Source organism: Poecilia reticulata, chromosome 16 (genome assembly GCF_904066995.2).
Source record: "Poecilia reticulata chromosome 16, P_reticulata-male-v2, whole genome shotgun sequence".
Classification (NCBI taxonomy): Eukaryota; Metazoa; Chordata; class Actinopteri; order Cyprinodontiformes; family Poeciliidae; genus Poecilia; species Poecilia reticulata.
In genome coordinates this window covers 7,720,488-7,747,594 of record NC_088845.1, presented here as the reverse complement: position 1 = coordinate 7,747,594, position 27,107 = coordinate 7,720,488, and the positions used below count along the sequence as shown (strand labels likewise).

Here is a 27,107-nt window from a genome sequence, read left to right as displayed (position 1 = left end):
ACAGGAATAAAGGGATAAGGACATAAATGATATCTAAAACACTGTAGAGTCCAATTTTAAAGCATCTGGTGACAGTGCTAGGCATGAATTGACTTATTTACAGTATGTCTCTCTCTTTACAGGATGGAAGACAACGAAAAGAAAGAAAGAAGACCGTCTCATTCAGCAGCATGCCCACTGAGAAGAAGATTAGCAGAGTCAGCGACTGCATCAATGCCATGGTGGATGGCTCGGAGCTGAAAAAAGTGCGATCCAATTCACGCGTTTACCACCGCTACTTTCTTCTTGACGCCGACATGCAATCATTGAGGTGGGAGCCAACGAAGAAGGAGTCTGAAAAGGCAAAGATAGACGTGAAGTCCATCAAGGAGGTCCGGACAGGCAAGAATACAGAAACTTTTAGAACTAATGGCACCTATGACCAGATATCAGAGGATTGTGCTTTTTCAATCATCTTTGGGGAGAATTACGAGTCCCTGGACTTGGTGGCAAACACAGCAGATGTAGCCAACATATGGGTGACTGGTCTGAGGTACCTGATCTCTTATGGGAAGCATACCTTGAATATGATCGAGAGCAGCCAGAACAACTTGCGCTCATCTTGGTTAAGCGACCTCTTCGATGAAGACGACGTTAACCACAACAAACAGATAGCAATATGTGCTGCCGTGCAGCTAATAAAGAAACTAAACCCGGGACTTAAAAATGTGAAAATAGAACTAAAGTTCAAGGAGCTCCACAAAGCTCAAGATAAAAGTGGGTCTGATGTGACAAAAGAAGAGTTTGCAGAAGTCTTTCATGACCTTTGCACAAGACCAGAGATTTATTTTCTTTTTGTTCAGTTTTCCAGTAATAAGGAGTTTCTCGATACTAAGGACTTAATGATATTTCTGGAGGCAGAGCAGGGAATGGCTCAGGTCAGTGAAGACACCAGCTTAAATGTCATTCACAAGTATGAACCATCCAAAGAGGGCCGGCTAAAGGGATGGCTCTCTCTTGATGGGTTCTCCAACTATCTTATGTCTGCAGAGTGCCACATATTTGACCCTGAGCACAAATCCATTTGCCAAGACATGACCCAGCCTCTGTCCCACTACTACATCAATGCATCCCACAACACGTATCTGATAGAGGATCAATTCAGAGGTCCTTCAGATGTGACGGGGTACATCCGTGCTCTGAAGATGGGTTGTCGCTGTGTGGAGCTGGACGTATGGGACGGGTCTGATAACGAGCCCGTCATCTATACTGGTCACACAATGACTTCACAGATTGTTTTCCGCAGCGTCATAGACGTCATTAATAAGTATGCCTTTGTTGCCTCCGAGTTTCCTCTGATTTTGTGTTTGGAAAACCATTGCTCTGTAAAGCAGCAGAAAGTCATGTTTCAGCATCTGAAGAAGATCCTTGGAGACAGGATCCACGTAGATTCTCCAAAACTCGAGGACTGTTACCTCCCATCTCCATCTGAGCTGAAAGGAAAGATCCTGCTGAAGGGTAAGAAGTTGGATACAAACTGCACTGCTTCAGAAGGAGAAGTGACGGACGAGGACGAGGGGGCAGAGATGTCTCAGAGGATGAGCATCGAGTCCACAGAGCAGCAGACTAATGCACCCAAAAAGATCCCGCTGCTTAAGGACCTTTCTGATCTGGTGACGCTGTGTAAATCTGTGGAGTTCAAAGACTTTCCAACATCTTTCCAGAAGCAGAAACCCTGGGAGCTCTGCTCTTTCAATGAGGTGTTTGCCACTCGCTGTGCGTGTGATTTCCCTGGGGACTTTGTCAACTACAACAAGAAGTTTCTTGCACGAGTTTACCCGAGCCCAATGCGGATCGACTCTAGCAACATGAATCCACAAGACTTCTGGAAGTGCGGCTGCCAGATTGTAGCCATGAACTATCAGACTCCTGGGCTGATGATGGATTTGAACATCGGCTGGTTCCGTCAGAATGGCAACAGTGGTTACGTTCTCCGACCGGCCATCATGAGGGAGCAGGTCTCATATTTCAGTGCCAACACAAAAGATTCAGTGCCTGGGGTTTCTCCACAGCTCTTGCACATCAAGATAATCAGTGGACAAAATTTCCCCAAACCGAAAGGCTCCGGTGCCAAGGGAGACGTGGTGGACCCATACGTGTACGTGGAAATACACGGCATTCCTGCAGACTGTGCAGAGCAGAGGACTAAAACAGTCCACCAAAATGGGGACTACCCACTATTTGATGAGAGCTTTGAGTTTCAGATAAACCTTCCTGAGCTCGCAATGGTGCGCTTCGTGGTTCTAGACGATGACTATATTGGGGATGAGTTTATTGGCCAGTATACGATCCCCTTTGAGTGTCTCCAACCTGGTTTCCGCCACGTACCGCTACAGTCTCTGACAGGAGAGTTGCTGCCTCATACTTTGCTTTTTGTCCATGTTGCCATAACAAATCGAAGAGGTGGAGGAAAGCCACACAAAAGGGGATTGTCAGTAAGGAAAGGCAAGAAGAGCAGAGAGTACGCTAGTATGAGAGTGCTGCAGATCAAGGCCATTGATGAGGTCTTTAAAACAGCCCTGTTGCCACTCAGAGAGGCCACCGACCTCCGAGAAAACATGCAGGTAAGACAACTCAATGAGACTTTTGTGTCTTACCAAGAACTCCCTGGACCTGATGTATGTTCATCATTTAGTCAGATGAACAAGATGATTGACATAAAGGGTTGACAACTTTAAGTAATCTGTCTTGAGCTATATTTTTGTCTATTTCATGTGAATAATTTATGCTTTACCTTTTTTAAACATAATCTTTATGTGTAATTGTATGCATATCTAGTTCAGTCTCATATTTAAAATGCGGAACACTCATGTTTTATTTCCAATTCTATAAAGAACTGATGGTCTGAATGTTTGTCATATAATTCATAATCTTTTGATCATATTATATCAAAAAATGTGTTTATTTTTGGACTTATTTATTCACTTCTCATTCTTTGCATTCAAATCAATATCCCAAGCTTTGAACATAACTATTAAATACATCATCCCAACATGGAAACCACACAGCACTACTGCAAACCTACAAAGACACATCTGCCAAACATCATGACAGTTTACATCCTAAACTAACAGAGCGGACTAGGAAATCTGTTGTGAAAATTAATATCGCACGTTGCCACCAACAGCAAAGCTGATCAGAGTTGATGGGAAGATTAACAAAGTTAAATAACAGAAGGCAGTTCTGGAGAAGAGATGTAAAATACTTGAGACAGGGTGCTGTGGTGGCGCAAGGGTTTAGCACAACCCACATAAGGAGGCCTTAGCCCTCGACGCGGCCGTCACAAGTTCGAATCCCTGCCTGGTGACCTTTTCTGCATGTCTAGCCACTTTCCTGTCCTAGTACTCTCAAACAAAGGCCAAGAGAGCCAAAAGAAACCCAAAAACATTTGAGTCTCAACCCTGAACATACAGCTAGAGCCATGTTTAGATCAAAGAATGTGTCAGGATGGCCTAGTCAAAGTCTAAACATAAAAACAATTGAGAATTTGTGTCAAATTTTTTAAGTTGATACATTAGCGATTGCCATCTATTCAATCTGAATAAATATAAGCTATTTTCCAAAGAAGAATGGTCAAAAATGTTTAAAGAAATGGAAAAGTCATGATTTAAAAAGGAGCCGATACTTTCAACCCAAAGCTAGGTTGATTTGGATAGTTTTATTTTCATAATGACGAAATCATTTAAGTACCATCTCTGTATGACATAAATGTGTGAAAAAACAAGCCTTGTATGCATTAGAGTAAAGGATGTAACAGCTCAAAGCATCACTGCAGCATCTTTTCAAGCAGCAAACCAACTTGATATTATTAATAGCATATTAAGAAAATAATCAACCAGTTTAACAGTGCTGGAAATGTTCCCCCTGTGGAAAACCATTTCCTGTTTGGGATCCAGTAGCTTATGTTTAACGGCACCACCACTAATCCTGACTGAATTAACTTTGTGCAGTTAAATTGGCCCTTATTGGAAATGCTAACGTTAGTTTCTCTTTTGACTGAAGTTTAATTGAAGAAATACAAAAGTATAACCACATAAACATGTTCCCATACAATTTATTAAGAATCTGTATAGGAATGTAAAGCTGGAGGAGAAAAGCGGAGTCGGACGTCCAGCCACATTGTGTTGAGCATCGTGTTTTGTTCCTGCAGGCGTTACATCGGTCTGTACGTTGGGCCTCCTGTTTATATTGCTTCATTGTGCGATAACAAGCCAGCAGCCATGAGACTAACACATCTTGATCGCTCCCTCACAGTTTGTCCCTGCGGTTGTTTATGCTAGGGTTAATTTTGGCCTTTCACAGGAAGCTTAGGGTTTTCGTGGGTGTATGTTTCATTTCCACTTGATGCTTGTGTCAGTTCAGAAGGATTGGGTGCTTTGGAGCAGCTAACAAGTGCCAAAATGAAAGTTCTCACAAGCGACACAGGCGATGACGGCTTCCAGCCTCTCCCTCTGTCACTGAGCTGATCTCTGGAGGCCTGGTTTCAGCTTTTAATGCCTGTGAAATAAAGATTTTACCCTGCAGGAATAAAAGATTACATGCTTTGCATTAGATTTTGCTTTGTTTTCGTAACTAAGCGCATTTAATTTGCAATTTGTCTCAACCTAGAATGCCATAGTGTCCTTTAAGGAGCTCTGCGGCCTTTCAGCCGTGGCCAACCTGAAGCAGTGCATCTTGGCCCTTTCCCCTCGGCTGACAGGACCCGACAACAGCCCGCTCCTGGTGTTTAACCTCTCTGACCCGTACCCCAACCTGGAGCTCCAAGGCCTGCTCCCAGAGGTCCTGAAAAAGGTCGTCACCTCCTACGACATGGTGAGTAATGGTCAGGAAAAACAGCCCATTACATCAGCTCAGACTCACATCCCTGAAGAATTTAGGAGTTTATTAAAATGGAGAAACAAAAATAATTCCCTCTTCTTGTTTGCTCTGCAAGTACCGGAGAAAGAAAAAATGTAATTTGGTTATGTATAAATTTCCCAATCAATAGCTTCTTTTCACCTCAGCAAACCAACTTCGACTCTGATTAGATCGATATCTTGACTTTACTTGATATAACAGGGACATGCCGAAGTGATTAGGTAATAGGGTTGGAACTCTGTTAAGTAATACAATCAATGTTGAAAAGTTATGCAACGTGCCACTGAGGCCATTGCAAATATCATTACAGTTAGCAGAACATGTTCTTCTGGCTCATAGTGAGTGAAAAGAACATTAAAACGAACAAAACAGGCAGACAACTAACATCTAATCCAAGCATGTTTACTTTCATAAATTGTCAAGTCTGATTATAATTTTTTTTTAAAGAATTTTAATTCCTGAAATACTTTTATTTATAAGACGTACATCCTGTTCTGGGTATTATGTTTTTCATGCATTAAATATTTCTTTAAAAAACGATGCATTTGCTTTATTGGGTCATAAAACCAACCTAAAACACAACACAGTTCATACAGCGTATTTATTAAACAGTGATGAAGTTTTTCTTAACTCAGTCATAGTGCAGATGTTAACCTGACTGAAATGTTGTGGTGGGACCTTAATGCCTCGTTTACGGGTCGATGTGGTTCGGTAAGCTGGTCCAGAAGATTAAAAAACAAACTACTTTTTGTATAATATTGCATGAAGATGATGTTCCTTCTGCTCTTTTTATTCAATTTACACACTGCTTGCTTTATTCATCTTCTAAAACAAAAACAAATGTTAATTTTCTGTCAGTTTAAGTAAAAGTGTTTAGACGTTTCTCACATGACAATTGGCTTAGAGCAGTTCTGTAGGCAACCGGTAAAATTATGGAACAATTACACAGCAACACAATTAGGTGTTATCTTTACTTGCCTGGGCTATTTTTGCATCACTTTTACTCTTTGGGACTCAACCCTGAGTGCGTTTAAAGAGGAACCATGTTGAAATGACCCAGATGCAGGCCGCTTAAGGTGGCTTGGTTTACTCTTGAATTGAAAGCTTGGGTAATTGGCTTCTGTGGTGACAATACGACTGCTGTTTATGGAAACACGTCAAATAAATTATGGAAGAATTTGAGTGCTGGAAAGTTGGAGGCCCTGGTAATTAGCAGAGATCGGAATTTGACAGTGAAACAACCACTAAGTAAATTATGTATATTTACCCCCAGAAATGTTGAAAAATATGAATTTTGGTTTCAGCGTTTTGCTGATTTGGATTAGAGAAACACTGATAATCATTTTGTGGCCAATTTCTGATCCCTGTTTTTGTAAATATTTGGCTGCAGTCATAAAAAAAACAAACAGGGTTTTACAAATGAAATCACTACAGACAGCATGTTAAATTGGCTTTAGCAACTTAAATTAGATATTTAAATTGTTTTAGCAAAAAAGTCTGTGTAAATCTTAGAGAAAAAATTTTCTTCAACTATTTTCTAAAAATCAGCATTTTAAGACTAATGATAGAACAAAGCAACTTTCCTGTAACATGTTTAGCCTTCCTGTTATCTGCTGAAAGTCTTGCTCTCTCCTGCTCTGTCGCAGTCTGAATTAACCACAGATATTTCTCAATATGTTGCGGTTTCCTTTTTACACCTCCATTTAAGCAGCATCTCAATGATTCTTCACTCTTTCACAGAGTCACCACTGAAGACTGTTGTATTCAGTCCAGGCAGTTCTGAGTATGATGCCTTCACTGACCAGAAAAACATCTGATTTTTCAAATTTTGACCCAAATCACCTTACATAATTTGCTTAATGTGCTGTCCTTTATTAAATAAATTGGAATTGAATTAATCAAGCTGAAAATTGTCTATGGGGTAAATAAGTATCCAAAGGAAAAAACAGTTTACATTTTTTTTCCATATTGCCCATTTAATTATTACAATATAATTGAATTTCTAAAGTCTTTAAAGACCTGAATGTTAAACTTTTTGTTCTGTTTGGTTTGAGAGATGGTTTCTTTCCTCATTTCTGTTTTTGAATACAATCTGTTTTAATAGTTTTTAAAGGACAAACATAACAACTCAGCCAAATGGTCTCTGTATTTATGTGCTACAAGGTTTAAACCGAGAAAGTTAGGAAACTTTAAAGCTTTGAGTGTGAGAATTTATTGTAATTTATGTATAGGAACTCTAGTTTTATGTTTTTTGTTTCAGTGTGCCATAGAAACTAGGAGAGCTTTCACACCCCGACTGCTACAAAATCTGATTCTCACTTGTATCCTATTTTCCTTAAAAAAAAAAGAAAAAGAAAGATGCTTACACTCAGTGGGATAGCAGCTCATGGTTCTAAATAATTTGATTAATGTTTATGCTTTTCAGTATTTCACAGCTTGCCTCTTCAGCACCCCTTACTCTTCTGCTTTACACATTGATAAAACATGATGACAGCGGCCAGATTCTTTCAGAGCTGAGAAACGGTAGCGCCATCTGGACCCACTAACAAACATATTCCTGCAAAGCAAGAGTCATGGCAGTGACCGTGAATATTGTTTAATTATTGGCATCGAAGAACGTATGGCTAACAGCAGCAGAGCTTGTTTGCAGATAATTATCCTCTGGAAAACGTATGCTCCAGTTTTACTGGCTGCTAAAGTCACTCACGTTTTTGTTACCTGACCTACGTCTTGCTTGTATCGGCGTTCACCAGTGCAGATCAGAGATTATATACACTCAGAGGTGTTGTAAGATGAGTTTAATATGAAAATTTAAAAAACACTAGACTGGCGTTTTTGAGACATGACTAATGAGGATATTCTGCATTAATTAGTGTTGGGAAATTGTGTCTGCACTGAAATCCACCTCAGACACTGATGCTGCAAAAAGAGCAAACTCTCTCACACCAGCAAGGCGTTTCATCCAACACACTCCCATTTTTCACACCAGTTTCCTTAAACCTGAGAGATTGTTATGCCTGGAAATCCCAATATATCAGTAGTTTCTGATTATTTTTCTCATATTTTGTTAATTTAGCTGTGAAAGAAACGGACCTTGTCCAGAGTCAAACTCAGATTAAATCCTGGAACAGGGTTGGTGGAATAAAAAATATTAAAATAAGTGAAAGGAGTTTCTATTTTGTCGGCAACCATTTTAGAGATACTAATTTACAATCAATGTAAGGCATTTAAATTGAAATCTAGAGGTTTGCCTAACAAGAAAATTATGTTAAAGCCAATGTTCAGACTGAAAAAACATGACCAAATACCCATTTTTCTGTACCCTGAGCCACTATTTTTTTTTTTTAAATTGCTTGAATTTGTAAGATCCAGACTGTGTGTAACATGTTCTATTCGTGTAGAGAAACGCATCACCAAGCTAACATGGAAGTAATTACTGTAACACACATGATCACAGTAGTTAGGAGGTGTTTTTGTGTGTCCAAATATACCCTCATCCACTCTTAACTCAAAAACATGTCTCTTCTATATATATTTGAGGCGCTGCGTGTGCCGTGAAGACGGTAATTTCTTGACCCATCAGGAAGGTAATCACAGCTTCTAAGTGCTGCAGCTGCAGATATACAAGCACTTTGTCATTACGGCTCGCAGAATAACACGGTGATTCATGTTACTGGGCTTGTGCAACTGTCTGCCCCACGCAAAACACCCAGCAGCAGGCCACACGCTGTGGAAACACGCTGTAATATGTATTGAGAAAAGAGGATGATGAGTTTGTTTGTCTTCAGAAAATGTTTTCTTTGTCTCAGCTGATTATCTTTAATGCCAGGTTTAAATTTCTAAACTTTTAATAGGTTAGTGATGTGGCTCTAATTGGTGAGGTGATGCTGAAAACCAGCATTATTAAGTTTTGTTTTTTGGAGTCCAAAGTAGGAACTTGCAGCAGTTTTGTTGTCTGTATATTATAATAACCCCTTGGGTGTGGACTTTGAAACTTTACACACCTTTTACATGCACAATAGGTCATTAGAGAAACAGGAGAAAAAAAATTAAAAAGCCTATTATAACCTTTTTAAATGTGTCTGAGAGGGTAACTAATTAGAGACCAACAAAAGCCACAGCTTTAGTTGATGACAGACTGTTTTTCTTTAACAAGCCACCAGAGGATACAGCTGCTGGTAATTTAGTGTATAGTTTCCATTTTGTAAACGGATCCAAAGAAGGACAGAAAACTATTGGAAAATGTAAATTTAAGTTAGCAAGAGATGAGAAGTACCCTGAATAAAGATTTTTTTTAAACTCTCAAATGTGTATTTCTAGATGATTAATTGGCTGCCTTGAATATCCAAAAGTTTTACTTGTCCACTGAGCATGTTTTGATATGTCCTTTCATTAACAGTGTATAAATAAAAGAGTGTATAAATCCATATTTATACGGTAAAATTCTGGTAACCACGTATGCCGGTATTTGTTTTTAACAGTGTGCCATTGAAATACATAGTTTTGTGCATGCCCTTCTTTTCTTCACAAAGAGCAAAATATGAAAAAAGGCATTTCTCAGGTTAGAATAGATTGTCACAAGAATAAAACAGGAAATACACTTTAATTTACATCTTTGCGTTTTATGTATTCTTTGGGAACAAGATTATTTTGAGTCATTTTGCTCATCAGCAACACTATGATTAGGATTCTTATTAAAATTGGCATTTCTGGACAACTATTTCGTAAGAAGTTTATATTTTGCTATTATATTCGCATGACAGAGTTGGAACATTTAAAATAAATATAGATTGATTAATCATGTAAATTTGGCATGACTCTTTTGGTCGTCCCTAAAGAGCATAAAAATGTGCTGCAGCACCGTATCACTTACACAACACAAATATTTGTATGAAGTCACATGTTTGTGCAGCAGAACCACTTCCTGAATTAAACGCAAAGGAATAGTGGCAGGGAAATTTAGCCTAAGTCTGAAACTGGAGGTATTGCTGATGTCTGGACTTTATTTTACAAAATTAAAAGTAAATATTACATATTTTGTCATTTACCATTTACATGCCTGGGTTCTAGTACTAGGTCTATTCTGAATGTCCCGGTCAGGACTTTCTACCCCGATACCAATCAGAAATGTCATTAAAATCAATTCAGTCGCTGTGGTCCCAACTGTTCTGAACAGTTAACCAGTTTTTCCAGGAAAGCCTCAACATTTTGCTTCAAAACATCACACCGACTCCGAGCCTCTCCCCTCCCATGCATTGGCGTTCCAGAACGACGATGGCTGACATTCAAAACACTAAGCTGGTGCTGGAAGTTTAACTCTCAAAATTTGCAAGTATATCCAGAGAAGAGACTCTGTGCCTCTTTAATAGAAATAGCCAAAGGATGAGTAGTGAAACATCTTAAAGATGGACACTATTATGTTTGCAAGGGATTTAATAAGACCAGTGGCAGTAATGTAAATGCTTATCTACAACAGAAAAGTATTAAACATGCTGGACAGCATAAGCTTTTAAACAATATCTGTTTAAAAATAAGCAACTAGCTGAAACCTCATTACAGCTCCGACCCCCTCCCGAGTACAAGCTGACAAATGTGTGTGTTTGGTTACAAACACACACATTCATAAAAATACTTTTCTTTTCATCCTTTATTTCCTATAAGTTGCACACAATCTTGGCCCAGACAATGGGCAAAAGTACAAAAAAAGTGACGGGACAGAAAAAAGTATTAAAAGTGTTTAAAGGTTTTAAAGTAATGTCTTTGTTACCAAGTTTGATTTTTTTTTGGGGGGGGAAGGGGGGGGATGACAACCCTTGTTGATGAATTAACAGAATAGACAGAAAATGTGTTTATTGTTCAATGTATTTGATTAGAATTTGAAATTTCAGTATTTGACCCAATCAGCAGTTAGAGCCGCCAAGAAAGAGAACATTTGCACATTTCAATCAGATCAGTTGGTACGTGGCCAATTTTTTTCAGTGAAATCCAGTTTTCTACCTGAGCAGCATTGCGTTTTGACACGACCTTGATGGGCTCTTCAGGACTGCACAAGTACATGTTACTATAGTGATACGAAGACAAGCGCTCCTGTATCGGATAGACATTGGAAATGAAGTAACATTTTACTAAAAATGTCATCTTGGGTACCATGTAGGAAGATTGATATCGTATTTTAGCCGTTCCCTCAGATGACTAATAAAAAAAAGAAAGACGCCTCAGGCTTTGTATTTTTCTCCCTGTTACCCAGGTTGCACTTCCTTCTCTAACCTCTTCCTGAAACACTTTTCAGCAGAATATTTTGCTGGCTGCATTCTTGTTTAGAAGAAATTCTTTAATATGTAAATAGATCATCATGAAAGTTGTGACAGTCTGCAGGTCAGCAGAGTCTGTGCACTCAATTAGGGCAGAGCGTTGCACCAGAGGAGCTAAACTTAGCCTCCTTCACAGCTGCTCTGTCACAGATAACATGCTAATGATGTGCAGCAAAGTGACATGTTTGCGTTTTCATCAGTTAACCGTGATGATCAACGTTTCCGTTTAAAGCCAAGCGGAGGGGTTGCCATTTATATTTTTCTCCGTAAAATGAGGAATAGTCACAGCTTGAAGGAAATCAACACAGCCTCATATAAAAAAAAAATCTAATTACTTCTGCTGTGCTTTCCTTTAATTTTGGTTTGCAGAGATGCAGTTAAGCGACCTCGCCCAAAAGACATCCCTGCAATAGCATCTTATTTTCCCGGCCCTCTATAAATGGGAAAAACACCAGGCAACACAATTTACTGCGGGACTTTAGTGTTCACCTCTCTTAAAAGCAGTTATTAAAATTGCTTGATTATTTTTCCTTTCAGATGATCCAGACCAGCAAGACCCTGCTGGAGAGCTCCGACAGCGTGTATGAGAGGATTTTGCAAACTCAGAAAGCAGGTAAAAAAAAATAAATAAATAAAAAAAACTTTGCTAATACATTTTTGTAAATCTATCCAGATTCTGGCTAAAACTAGATTGCTTGACCTTAAAAGAAAAAAACAAAACATTCAGTACCTGGAAGCAACTCAAGCCTTTGTTCCTGTTTGCTCAAGCCAACCAGAGAAACGTTGTAACCTCAAAGAGTTTTATCAAATTTGGCTCAGCTCCGATTCACACACAGTGTGCTAACAAACTGGAGAAAAACAAAAAAAACAGCAAACAGTCAAACTGCTAGCTTGACACTACAGATGGCAGAAATGAGAACTTTCTGCTTCATGACTGTGAGAAACATTTGTCTAAATGTGAACGACTCTTCTGGTCATTTCCTACCTTATGTTCCCAAGTCCAAGAGGTTTGCACACTTTATACCTCGAGGACTTTGTAAATGTGCACTTTTGCAGAAATGAGCAGCATAGTAAAATAAGTGAAATGTTTACGTCGCAGTGGTTAATGAACCCACCACACAGAGTCTCTGGCATGCATGTCGTGACCATAATTTTCATTTTACTTCCTTTGGGCTGTATTAGAGGCTGACCTAGTTGTTTGTGCCGACCTCGATCAGAGGATTACAAAGTAACCTGGTAATAGAGCATGTAGGTGAAGTTTTTTATCTCTGAACCTGTTGTGACATATTGACTTAGTGAGGTCAGGGACAAGGTTTATTCAGTTCAGAGACTTGAGGAAACATGCTGGATGGACATTCCTGCCAGCTGTAATTACAATTTTATTCAAAAGTTGATTAATGTGGGTTTGTGGGTATATTTATACAACAATTTTAACACCTATGTGACTCTTCACAGTGAAATCCAAGTAGCATAGAAGGTTAGATGAGCTTATTATGTGAAATTGACTGAGATCATGTTATAAAGTTATTCCTTCATCAAAACATATCTGGAGTGTTGCTTTGATTCTTTCACGCATGACTGAGAATGGCCTTGCACGGTGCCGCCTATTTCCACAAAGTTCCTCCTTGGGCCTGCAGTCCCCAGTGTCTCCTTCACTCGGCTCCTCCAGACTAGTGTCAGCAGCAGTTAGCATGTGTTGTGATAAGTGTTGGAAAGAGTAGGAGCTTCTTAAAGAGACAGAGGCCAATATCAAGGAATCAAACTGCAAAGCTACATTTCTTTTGTGTTTGACATATGCAGCATTTTCATTACAATTATGCTATAAAATGACACCACGTGCCTGGAAAATATACATTACTGCCCCTTTAATGTTTGAGTAATCTTGTATAAATCATTAGATTGAAAAGATATGACAGAGCATCAATACCATAACTCAGCTTCCTTTTCTTCTTTTGTCTCTGCACTAAGATAACTGCAGATAATCTCTAGCCAAAGTTTTTCTCCTTTTCAGATATTTCCTTTTTTTCCAGGGATTACGTTTGATGGGAATTTTTAAACCTACATCCCGCTGCGATTGTTATTCTCTCTGTATAGCAAAGGTTAAACATTTTATTCTTGCAGCTAGACAGCAACAGCATGTATCAATGCAAAGGAATAAGATTTACTTTCTTTATTGTATGACATTCTGTACATATGGAGTCTAAAAGTACCTGCATCAAAACATAGTTAAATTTCAGAGCCATCATTCTGTAAATATAACCATTAGAAATCTTGTTTTTTTGCAGTTTCCTTTTCAAAGGTCTAAGCTAACAGCAGTGTTACTGATATAATGATATAATCCATAGCTAGACATCAATTACATGGTTATACCACACAGTGATGGCTGTTAAAAACCTAATGGGGTCTGTAAAGCGTGTTGTGGTGCCTGATGGAAAGATAATTTATATAAAATACACAAAGAGCTTGCCATAAATGCTCTATTATAGATCCGTTGGCTTTTGCCGTTTCTATAGAAACCAGATTATAAACAAACCTTCTTCAGGCTTTTATTACCAGCCACAGTTGCGTTACTATATATATATATATATATATATATATATATATATATATATAGTATGTAGCAGCGCAGACAAGTAATCAAATGGAAACTTCTCAACTTTCATGCTTAGTTTATATTATTTACACGCAGTTTCCTTTGCAAAGCAGAGCCCACAGCTTATCTTTGCTCCAGCATGTGACCGAGGCACTTAAGGCAAACTTATATTTTATCAGCCATATCCGACAGCTCTACATTTGCTGACGGATCTGAAGATTACATCTCAAATTTTCACCATCTGAAGCGTAAATGTTCAAACTATTTCTCAGTTTGTGACTGGATCGCCCCTCGTGATGTGTAGTTACACATATTAGAGTCATTGAATGACTCAAAAACCTTGATTTTTAAAATTCCTCGAGACATCATCTACCTCTGGTAAGTGTTCAGTTTTATCTGCTGAGCTTTCCTGTAGATAACACCTGAGTGAGAAGTCTGTCCTGTATTCATTACATGCTTTTCCACTTTTACATATTTGGGTTATTGGAATAAATTTCAGCTGTAATTAAAGCCAGAATATCAACTCTCCAGGTTTGGAGTTGGTAACCCCTATCTAGTTTCTCTGTAAGATGAGCTGACCGATAAACAACTTAAAAGCGTTTCTGTTTAAACAACTTGCATCTTGATAAGCTGGCAGTAAAACCCCAAACAGACCAAACAACTTCTCGAAAGCTTGCACTAAGGCTTTGTGGGGGCTTTCGGTTTCAAAGATTCTTCGACATGATTACCTAACATCAGCTGGAGAAAATTCAACAGCAAACAATTCCAAAGTAGGACACAACAGATGGCAAACCCATGAAGTTGAACAATGATTTATTCTCCATCCAGAACTGGCTTGTTGTCCCTGCAAAAAGCAGCGTGTTTGGGTGCATGCACCAGTGCAGGAGGACGTGCTCAAGCTGCTGCTTCTACCTCTGTGTGTGCATGCGGTGTGGTTTTACAGAAACTGGGTCAGTACGAACCTGGCTCCCTGTGAACAAAGCAGACTGTCTCAGCATCAACTGCTACTAAAGTTGTGAATAATCCATCGCATCAGGTCAGGGAGGCCTCACGTTCCTCCCAGGAAAATGAAAGGCGGTGTCGGATCGTGCAGAGTCAGGTGTTGGGAGCAGTAATGGGGAGATGTCACTTCCCCTAACAGACTCCCACTGAGGTCCCACTTAGCATTCAGGACGTCGACATGGCAGAACAACACAATCAGCACAAGGTGTTTCTAAATGCCAAATGCAGAAAAACTGTATTCTCTGCAGAGTACAAAGCAAGAACCAACCAACCAGACACAAATCTGAATCCTAAATTTGTCAATTAATCACATAATAAATTAGAACGATAATTTCCATTGTGATCAATATTTTTGAAGGGAAATTTACTTATTATTTTATTTATGGTTTCTGTCGAGTGTGGTTTTCATTTTCATTTCATTTGTTTTATTTTAGATATTAATGGACAGTTTATTAGTCTTTGAGAGAACAAAGTTGCATTTTTAGGCCATTGTCAATACATCACTTGGAAATAAGATCAAAATAATATCATTATTTATCACAATTAGGCGTGCCGCAATAACCAGCAAATCAATTAATTGTAAGATTAATTTAAACGAGCTCAAAAATTTCCATTTGCAAGATTTATTGTTTTTCTCTTTTCTCTCATTCTACCAAAAACTGAATGACAAAAGTTTTCAGTCTGGTCCATTGGTCTCAACTAGCCCTTTATTTCTTTACAGAATAATAATAATAATAATAATAATAATAATAATAATACATTTTATTTGTAGGCGCCTTTCTGGACACCCAAGGTCACCTTGACATAAAAACAAGCAAATTATAAAATACATACCGGTAATAAAAAACATAAAAACACAAACAAGATTATAAGACAGTACAGAGACTTCATAATTAATTTTACTTATTTCTGCTATATATGTTTTGGATTATTTTGCCATTATCGTTATATTACTTTAAAATAAACATTATCATTTATCGCAATAATTGCTGGGATGATTTATCATCCCATCAAAGTTTGTTATTGTCACATGCCTACTGAATCGTCTATTTCAGTCTGTGCAATCGTTTTTTAACTAGCGATAATTCTCATGATCATTTTCTAAAGAGAGTATTCTCCAGTCAGGTCTGGAGAATCTGGAAAGTTAATATTTCATATTAGCAGGAGCACCTTTAGTGGCCTGTCAGCTCCTAAAATAAACCTGAAGGAAGGAGGTGGATTTGCTGCAGGAAGCCCTGTTTTTTCCTGCATTCTGCCTCTGATGTTGAGAAACAGAGACAGCCTGCTGCACCGTCTCACACTGAAGAAACATGAACTAGAAAATAAATAAAAACGCTGTCACAAACGATGTCGGTGCCTTTCCGACAGCAGCAACCAGCACTGGACAGAGCTGCCACATGACATATTTCACAAAGACGTGTCCTTTTGTTAAACTCGTGTTACCTGAACTCCTCTTTTTGTTCCTGTCATTTCCTCACCTCCTCCTCTGACATTTCAGCTTGATGGAGGAAATGTTCAAATGTGCAAAGTTAGAAATGGAGGTGAAAACATGCCCGAGTTTTATCTACGTTCTGTGCTGCACATAAACGGATGGCGATCAGAAATGTTGCCACTCCAGTTATAAAATTTTAATTATTCCATCTTTTTGTGGTTAATTCACGCAGCTTTTGTAGTGTGAATAATCTGGAGTTCAGAGCAAACACAGTCCTAAACTTTGGCTCTGTTTTACTTTATTCTTGTATATATTTTGCTTGAAATAAAATTACCAAAAAAAGAGAATGTGAGGAGACGAAACAGAACCGCTTCAAAATAAGAGTATGAATACAAACTACCAGTTGGTAACAAAACAAACACAGACGTTGAACTTTATTCAACTGAAAGTTTACGAAACAGCCAAATAAATGAGCGCTTCACAATTTGAGACGTAGCTTGTGTGTGGGAGCAGTATCGTTACTTTTTTGTTATGTGCCTTTCCGTTATGCTGCATTTAGGTAAATTAGGACGGCCTAGTCTGAGGAATGCTCCAGTTTAATACTAATAAGAAACGCAAAGTCCACTAGCACCACTACACTTCCTGTTACCCGTTTAACTTCTAGGTGAAAAGGGGAAATACCTGATATTGTTTGCAAACACATTTTAAAATAATCGCTCAACTATCATAAAGATGCTGAAAAAAACGGTTAAATCCAGCTATGGTGGTTTCTATTTAACAATTATTCAGTGCTAACTTTATGAAAATGTGATATAGAAAGAGTCAGCAGTAAATTTCTTTCTGAAAACTGGCACTATGTCCTAGTAGTAAAGTTTATAACAAATCTGAAAAATGAGTCCTTTGCCTTTTCCCTGCGGTCCTACTGCCATCTGCAGAAATACAGCGACCCTGGTCTGAAATGACCAATTACAGCCAAGAGGAGGATCTTAGCATTGTCAATCAAGCTGGTGCATGCGCTGCTCACATGTACGAGCTTGAGATTTCCAGTTTGTTGGAGCTGTGCTAATGGTGGGGAAATAATCCAGCACTGCAGAGAAACAGTTTATCCACCATTATCGGCGGCCATGTTTACTAGCTTATGCGAGAGTCTTATCTCACCCCATCCCTCGTACTCTTCCACCAGAGAGCCACAGTTCTCAGCCATGTGCACCTTTAGATTGTATTGTATATTAAAATAAATAGAGAACTAAAAATAAGCCAACCGGTTTTACTAGATTTATAATTTAGGGCATCTGTCTAAAATCTCAAACATAGAGAATCTGGAATGTGTCAAATGTAAGCAGGAATCTAAACTTCTGTATGCATCTGAGCTGTTTCAGACTTCAGCTGTCATATAATATAATATAATATAATATAATATAATATAATATAATATAATATAATATAATATGATATAATATAAATCCATGAGCTAAATATCTTTGGGTTCTGGACTGGAGGCTAAATGCAGCATGAAAACACTCCTGTGAAAAATGATCATCCTGATCTCAGGAGTTCCTCACGCATCTGTCCAAAGAAACTACAGAATAATTGGTTTATTTTTGATTTTTTTCTGTAGCTGCTCGTTAAACAAGTTTCTTTTTAGTGTGGCAAGTGAACTGTTCCTTATCTACTGAAATGGAAAATAACCTGAAACTCCCTGCTGTACAACAGATTGTCCTTTGAAAGTCCAAAAGTTTTTGTTGTTTTCTAGGAAATTTTCAGAGCTTATCACAGCTGAGATGTTACACATCCTTGTGATTCCTCTTATAGTCTTAACTTAATCCGTTTAGTGCTTCAGTTCATCCTGACTTGAACATTTATGCGTAAAAGTGAGGTGGTGAAAGTAATCAAATCTATTGCTCAGTTTTCATTTTGGCCTCAAATTATCACAAGAACATTGCAGAAACTGTTTAGAATATTATTGTGGAATCTTCTGCTTTTATTTTGTAATGTCCCCTGCTCATTTCTAAGTCTGACCCATGTGCATCATGTGCTTGCATTTTGAAAAATCAAAGCACGTACATTTTAGCAGAAAGAGGAGCTGGAAATTGTCCTCCAGAATTGAGACATTTTGCATGAATTCAGACATTTTTTGGTGCACAAACATCTGTCTGCAGACAGCACCGTTTCACGCCATGAAAATGTCCAAAACGACCAGAACTGCAGGAATAGCATCAGAATTTCTTATGCAAAAAAGGTCAAACCAGGTCATTTGTGTGGGAACACTTTGAAAACACAGATGCAGATCGAAAACATGTGAAGATTTGCTGCTTGACCACAATAACACAAAAAAAAAGAAAGAAAAGGAGCTCAATGACTAAAAACAAAAGAGCCTATTGTATTTCTAATAGACAGAAAATGACTTTTTTATAACTAAACGGTAGAAGTTACTTGATTGTGATATAAAATGACAGTAAGTGTCTGGAAAATACATAATAAAATCCCTTTAAAATAAATGTAATTTTTTTTCCAGTCCCTGCCCTGAAACGTGAATCTGTTGGCACTTTTATAGTTTTTATTTGGGTAGTTATTTATTTTCTTATTATTAAATTATGTGGTTTTTTTATGCATATTTTGAAATATTTTGCCAATAACATTTAAATTCCAGATGATGTTGGAGTATTCTTTATTAAAAATAAAGAGATTGATTTCCTTAATTTGATCAAACATCATGATTTCAAGAAGAATCATCTGAGTTTTAATCAATAAATGGATCCGTTTTCTCTGTTGGAATTTTATGCGAAAGTCAGCTTTAGTCACTATTTTGTCTATGTGGAAAACAAGTTGACAGTTCCTCGTTACAGAGTGGCGGGCGCCCGGCGTCGAGCATCACCAGAAGTCATCTTCAGTCGTCTCCGCTCGCTCTCCCTTTTCACACACGTCCGATGGAATTAGCTGCATCGTTTGGTGCGAGTCCTGCAATCTCTGGATGGATTTGTAATTAATCTGTAAAAAGATGCAGGTCACGCTCCGATGATGTGACATTATTGTGGAGTCGTCCTCCCGTCCTGCACCATTTCTGTCATGCTTCGCCAAGAGCGAGCTTCCCCTCTTGCTCTCCACCAGACTCCGTACGGTGTTGCTAGGCAGCCCCCGCTGAGCGCGTCTCCGTTTGTGTGAAGGAGAAACAGAGGAAGCTCTGCACCTTCCTCATGACGGTCGCAGCTCGTGTGCGCCGCCGCAGCGGCTCCTGCATCTAGAGTTGTAAAAGCTGAAACTGAAAGAGAGAATATTTGCATGTTCCCAGTCTTTTTGCATACGCTCAGGATTTGAGCAGCAGATGGTGGATTCGTCCACGGTGGCAGAAAAATAAAAAAAATTAAAAAATCATCCGAGGTCAGAATCTCAAAATGTGCCTCAGCGCGGTGATTCCTCATGAAGGGGGTTTTCTCTCTCTCTCCTTCCCAACCCCACTGTCGGTCGCTCGCTCGCACGTGAACATGCATGTTTCCATGGCAACAGCGCAGACGGGGGCTGCGACCTGCTCTGAGCGGAAACGTCTGTTTTCTCTGAAGGAGTTTCCGAGCAGAGGCCTGTCACCGTCCTGTGATTTGTGCTGCGTCTCTCGGGTTTGGGGTTCCTGCTCCTGCAGCCTCAGCGTGAAATGAAACGTGTCCTCACCGAGGAAGCTCAGCTCTCATCATGGCCGCCACGGTGCCAGTGTGATCACATGTTGGTGACATTTAACTTTCTCATGGTAGAGATTGAAAAATGCTGAAAGATTTTACAACTAATAAAACTAATCTGTGATTTTACCTTCATACAGAAGACATGTTATCTATAATCACTTTGAATTAGGGCGGAAAATAAATCAATAATATCTATAGACATGTGATCAATTACAATGGATAATACATCTGATCGAATATTCATATTCACTGCACTTTGATGCAAAACCACACAGCATTCTGGGATATGTAGGCAGAAGAAAGACCTTAGTTGCTCAACCTCTCACAGGTTGGTGGAATCAACTAACTCACTCGCTCTTTGGTTGCCTAGCAACAACTAGTTGAGTAACTTCTGGTTACCTAGCAACGACCTGTCGAGTAACTTGCGCAGCAGCTGTTTAATGTTTTTCCAAAGTGCCTTAAAAAAAAAAACCAGCTGCATGGAGTGAAAACTGCATGAAACAGGAAATGTCACATCAGATATTTACAACCAAAACTAATCAGTAAATATCGATTTCAACTGAAACACTTATATCGTGATAGGTTTCAGACACCACTTAGCAGCTTCTCTTGAACCATAAACACTGACCGGATGAACTTTTATTGGTCTTTTCTTCCAGCGATGGAATTTCATGAAAACCTGCATGATCTGGCTGTGAAGGAAGGGCTGAAGGGCAGGAAGCTGCACAAGGCGGTGGAGAGCTTCACGTGGAACATCACCATACTGAAGGTGAGAATCTATAGCACCGTAAGTGCAACATTCAGGGAATATTGAGCTACATAAACCTATAAGGGGGGGTCTGCTTTATTCAGTCAGCAGCAGATCAGAAAGCTAAACATGATATTACTGATAAATCAGAACCACCACAATTTTCTAGATTGCTGCATCGATAGAAACATATGCTTAGATGCAGAAATTAGATCATTTCAACACACAGACCACATTTTTTTCTATCTCGTTCTAGTTGTGATGTTCAAATGGAGTGAAAGTTGGTTAAAATCTGGATTAGCAAATCAGAACCAACAAAAAAAAAAAGGTCAACCAAGAAAATCCTGTTTGCTACCATTTGTCTATTTGGCCAGTTGTGTGGAGTTTGGCGCCTTCCTTCAGTGTTAGGTTTTCTGATAAGAATGCCATAATGAGGGGTGCTGTGGTAGCGCAGGGGCAGAGCACGACCCACGTATTGAGGCCATAATCCTTGTGGCGGTGGTCGCAGGCTCGATTCCCGGCCTGGCGACATTCGCCGCATGTCTTCCCCCTCCCTCATTACCCCATCCTCTGTCTAACTACCTTCAAATAAAGGCCTCTAGAGCAAACAAAACCTTTATAAAAAAGAATGCCATAATGGTTTATATGCATTAAGATGGTTGTCGGGCAACATAGCTGTTATAAAAGTGAGTTTCTGAAGAGGAAATTGGTGGAGAAAGCTTAGATTATTCATTTCATTTAATACACGGTTGCATCTGGATGGACGAGCTCCGCATCCACCATGGACTACAACTGGACATCAAGTAGGGCTGAGGCAGCAGCGTAGTAGAAGAAAGAAATACTGCCACCTGCAGGTTGGAGTTAGCACTCACTTAAACCCAATGTCTGACCTTTTTTCCAGAAAACTTTTTTGAATTTTGATTTGATTTTGAATCAATGACTGCTGAATGATGAAAAACTGTTGGGACTGTAATATATACTGTATGAATTTTGAGAATTTCTTCTCAATCAACTTAACTTGTAAAATAAAAATCTCACCTTCGGTTTTAAACTTCTATTAAATTCTTGTTTGCATACGTGTATTTTTTCCTCCTGATGTAATCACTCTGACCTCTGCCCTCAGGGTCAAGCTGACTTACTAAAACACGCCAGAAGTGAAGTCCAGGAAAACCTCAAGCAGATCCACTACTCGGCGCTCACCTGCAACCTGAGCAAAGGAGGGACAGCAGGCGGCTCCTCCGGCTCCACCGACTCCAAGAGCCGACGCAGCTTGGAGGCCATTCCTGAAAAAGCCACGGGGGAGGAGGAGCTGACGGATGAGGAAAACTGAAGACTTCCTGTGGCTCTCCTTCAACTCTCTTCTTTCTGCAAACCTGAAGTCCCTCTGTCCATCTTCATCCAGGTGCTGTCACTCTTCACCCTCCATCATGGACATTCCTCAACCTAAAGCACAGTTTAAACTTCTTAGACCAACAAAATCATACGGATCATGTCTTTGTTTCCAACAAGAGATTTAGAAAAAACAGGAAAAGGTTTCGCAACCCCTCAAACTTTCCTAAACATCTAAGTGAAACTTTCTGCTTCCTGATTTTCCCGTTTCCTCTCCTGGATGAGTCCGGAGTGAACCAGCGGCCCTCAGACTGTTCCAGACTTTAAACACGAGCACTTCTACTTAACGGACCAGAGGACACAAAGAAGGCCTTGGAGGATTGTTGGAAGGACTTTTTTTTTTTTTAAAGCACAATTTCCCTGAGCTGTGAATGTAACTGGGACTGAAGAGTGGGAACAAAAATGTTCAGAATGAGAGTAAAGAGCTGTTTACAATTCTGGACTTGTTCATGTTCTCATCTGCCAAAACAGTAGTAAACTATGTGTATATACAGAGTTTCCTGTGAGCTTTTTTTCTGCAGAGTGCATCATTTTATTATTGTATACTTGGAAATATGAGATTTATTTTATAAAAGTTATACGAACACAAGTGTGGAGATAAAGTTTTATTTGTGCGCGGAATAAAACGTCCAACATGAGGAGGCAGAAGGACGTTTGAGGCAGAGAGAGAATGTATCCTGTTGTTGTCCCGTCTCTCTGCTCGGCACCAGCAGCTGCATGAAAGGACGACGACGCGTTTTTGTTCGTTCTTTGTTTAGATGTGCTTCTATTTCAGGGCAAGTTTTTACCAAAGTTCACTTTATGTTGGAGCTGAAAGTTTATTTCAAAGCCAAAACTAAACCGGTTCAACTTATTTAGAACGATGTAAACACGACAAATCAACTGTTGCTGGAAGTTGCTGCAGACAGACGGTTTATTTACATTTTACAGAAGAACGGTTTGTTGGATGGATGGACTAACTTCCTGTTTAATTATACAGATTATTAATTGAAAACATTCTGAAAATGATTTTCTGTATCTATGGTAGTGGCCATATACTTTAAGTGAACATAACTTTATTTAACAAACCTGCTAAACAGTGTTAGAACGCCCTTTTACTGGGATATTAATCTCCTTTTTTAAATTATGGTTAAACAATACTAAGTGAATATTGTTTCATAGCCATTTATGTTTCTGGAAACAGACCAGTACAAAATAATGGCGTTTTTAAAGCTTGTCTTTTTTTTGTTTTGTTTTTTTTAAATAGGGATTGTGTGAAGTACTAATTAGTGATCAGTATCTTACATGCAGTAAAACTTATTTATACCCTTAAACCCTCAAATTTAAACCTCAACTGGTGATTTAATCATAAGCTAAAGTTTCTACTACATCTTCTCATTCTTGCATAAGACGGTTGTCAAAGTGTTTCTCCGAAATTATTTTTCTATTCTCTCAGAAAAAAAACATCCTGCAAACAAAATGCCTCTGAATTATTATACATGAGGATGTTTCACAGTATTTTCTGAAACATTTTTTACACTTAATATAAGTTAGACAAACTATCTAGGCTGTACGTGCATTTATTTGAAAAAAGATTAGCAGTACTGCTAATAATATTAGCATTATAACCTAATCTTATCCCAGAGTTTCAACATTTGGATGCAGTTAAACACATTCGACGGGACGCTTCTGGCCTCTTGAACAGTTTTCTTGGACTAAAAGTTATCTTGTTTTTATGCATCGTTCTCTGAAGCATTCAAACAGTGTTTGCCTCAGATTCAGGACAAACGCTTAGATCAGGGATGGCCAGTTGGGTTTCCACTGGAAGACACATGGTTGTTCGTCTCCCACTGATTGGTTAAAATCCTTTTTTCAAAAATATATTTGACAATAAAGTTCAAATATGAGATGTATTTAGCTGTTGTAGCACTGCATCTATAATCGGGTGAGATTTGCTTCCAAAAAACAACAACAATATCATGACCACATTATTTTGTTAATGGTTTTATCACCACTGGCCTATTTGTATAGAAGTGCACGACAAGTACTTTCAACCTATTTACTAACCTACCTTTGTATTTATTAATTAAACTATACAGCTTAGAAATACAAAGAATGTAAGTCATCTGCATCTCCAACAGAACAATAGTTGACCGTTTGTGTCCAAATGTTGATTCCAATATTGAAGTTACAGATTGTGCAGAAAAATGTTCACTGTCCTCCGTTACATTTAGATGGTTTAGATTTAAAGTAGAAAATCACAGTTGATGAAAACCCCAACTAACATTCAGCTGCCTCTGTCCTTTTATGCATAGAAAACTAATAAACAAATAAAAAATGGTCTAAAATAGCATGTTTGGTTCCTGCTTTGGCACGTCGTCTCTAAGAATCTCCCAGTGATGGTTAGTGCCTAAAACAGCGAAAAAGTTTTTTTAACGATAGAGTACTCATCTGTTCGACCAACTCTTCAACAAAATGAGGCTCCACAGAAACATTGTTGTCCCTGTACAGCAAAATGTACATTTAAATCTTGAATTTGCTTTCTCACAGCAGTTTTGTAGACGTGTTTTAAGGAGAAATTAAAAGTAAACGTTTAAATAAGACAATCGTGTTTTGTCTTGTGGAGACTTTAATGTTGAGCTAATAAATAAGAAATACAACCGGATTCGCTGCATGAAAAGGCCTGTAAATAATTCAAGAATAAACACCAAAATACCTTAATTCAGAATATCTGTGAACATGTAATATTCACCCATTTAATACTGGCTATTGGTACTGTAAATTAAATTAACCTCACATAATTAATGGAGAAATAATCTCTGTGTTCAGATCTGTAAAAACTTTGCAAAGAAAAAACATTTTGATGAATTTGATCAGACAGATTATGTCTAAGATCAAGGATTACATAAAAGCATGTTTTTAGTCATTCCTGAAGCTAATCTGTGTGAAACTGATTAACCAAGTTAAGTTTTAAAAACTAATGAAGGACAAACAATCAAAGGCGTCCGTCACACAATCTGACTTTGACCCATTAAACGTAGCATTTAGCTGCTAAAACAAATCAGACTGAGCAAGTTTCAACCCGGCATCAGCCTTCATGACTAATTATAATGGAACCTTTAGCATTTTATTTGTAGTTAATCCCATGATGCTACCATGCCGATATGTTACCATGACGATCCCAACCTATAAATCAGATCTCATCTCCAGTAACGATACACTGATAATAAACCCCCACAACCTCACTATACAGCGTTCTTTTAACCTTCGGCAAACTTTTATGCCCCATCATGGATCATTTAAAGCTGAATATGTTCCCAGCGCCTCCCAGAAGACCTCGCTGATTTCTGACCGATCTGTCGACTTTTTACCTGTTGAGACTTTATTGTTCTTTTTTTTTTTGTTTGTTTGTTTTTGACCGAGAAAGCATTAACTAAGCTTTGTTCTTTTGTAGTAAATTTGTTGAGTTTGTTTAAATCAAATGTTTGGTTTTTTTTTAAATGGCATTTTATAATCTACATTTTCTCCGGTTTTATTTTTTCCTGCGTCGGTGAACATGTAGGAGTTAAAACGGAAACAAACCCAGTTTAACTCATTAGCTTTAAAACAAAGACTCCATTAGTTTCGTCACTATTTTACACCTTTTTATTGAGCACATTTCAGTCAGTTCTAAATCACCACGTTAGCTTAAAACAACTCATTTTTTAAACTTGTTTGCATTTATTATGTTACTCTTTGTTGCAGCACCTATTTTCTTATTCTAATATTTGATATTTAAATTATATCTAATTAGGAAAATGCCATTAAAATAAATGTGTGCAGAATGCTAGTCAAGTTGAAGCTAATATGTTTGTTTAATAAACTGATTATAACGGCCTACATTTAATTTTGTTTCAACTGGAAATTTTCCCACGGTGAAAGTTGATTACTCTCAATTCAAAGTTATTATTTTCATGACAGATAAAATCCCAAAATGCTGTTTCCACTTTGACTAAACCATCTTCCAGCGAGCTAACAGAAAATTAAAACCCCATCACTTTGTTTCTGTGTTTTCCACTTTTAAGACTAAACAAATCTGCCAGCAACAGTAAAATTGAGCAATCAGAGAGCAAAGTAAGACTTGCGGCACCTTCCAGCTCGAAATGTTTTGTTTGGAGACATTTTGTTTCCCTCCTTTTTGTTCAAAGTTGTGCTTTTTGTTCCCAAATGTTGTCCGCGCTTCCTGGTGTTTCCAGCGAGCCGTCTCTGAACATCAGTGCTGTGCCAGAGTTCGTAATAATAAATGTCAAAACAAACAATTCAAATGTATTTCAAGTCCAATCTGTCAAGTTTTAAGTAACGACCTCTGAATAAACAGTGTTGGATAACAACGTCTGTGATGCATTTCATTTCAAGAGCCGCATCATAACTCAAACATGCTGCTGTTTTTACGGCACAAATCACTTTAGCTTCTGGTCTGAACTCAGAATTATTTTTATACGAATGCTTCGACCAAAAGCCTTCAGTCATTAAATACTGTGCATCATTGTGCTTTAAGGTTTGTACCCGGTGGCAGACGGCTCACACATCATCGTATGCAACAGCTGAATGGCCTCATTTAAGAGTACGGAGAAACAATCACCTGATGATCCTGATTTATAAATCTCTACTCGGTTTGGCTCCCGCATATTTAAACTCTCTTTTACATAGATCTATTAATTCCCATTCTTTGTGCTCCAACAACATTTTTCTTCTGCATGTTCCACGTTGCCGAACTGAAAAGGGGAAGCAAGCTTTCAGTGCGATGCTGAACTCAAGATGTCAGAATTGGTTTCACTGGACTCATTTCGAGCGATTCTTAAAAACAGGCAACGAGATTCTTTTAAACGGCATCACTGTTTTTAAATTGTTTTATACTTATGTATATGTGTTAATATTATTTTGTAACCAGGTTGCCATGTACTGCAGATTTCTGCCCAGGTCCCTCCTGAAATTGAGATCTGGATCTCAATTCCTTTATTTAACTATTTGGTTAAATAAAGGAAATGAATAAAAATAAAAAGAATATTGGTTCAATTTATATTCATCTGAGTTCATCCAGTTGTGA

At 38.4% G+C, this 27,107-nt stretch overlaps 1 protein-coding gene across 4 annotated transcripts in view; it reads left to right on the top strand.

Moving 5' to 3' along the window:
• plcl2 (phospholipase C like 2) overlaps positions 1 to 26,391 on the top strand; it is a 48,912-nt gene extending 22,521 nt beyond the window's left edge. For all 4 annotated transcript variants that reach the window (XM_008431188.3, XM_008431187.3, XM_008431189.3 and 1 more), the window contains 5 exons: positions 123 to 2,603; positions 4,648 to 4,851; positions 11,745 to 11,820; positions 20,565 to 20,674; positions 21,777 to 26,391. In XM_008431188.3, the coding sequence (XP_008429410.2) occupies positions 123 to 2,603; positions 4,648 to 4,851; positions 11,745 to 11,820; positions 20,565 to 20,674; positions 21,777 to 21,983 (3,078 nt within the window). In that variant the 3' untranslated portion in view covers positions 21,984 to 26,391. The remainder of the gene's footprint in view (positions 1 to 122; positions 2,604 to 4,647; positions 4,852 to 11,744; positions 11,821 to 20,564; positions 20,675 to 21,776) is intronic.
• Positions 26,392 to 27,107: the final 716 nt, after the last annotated feature.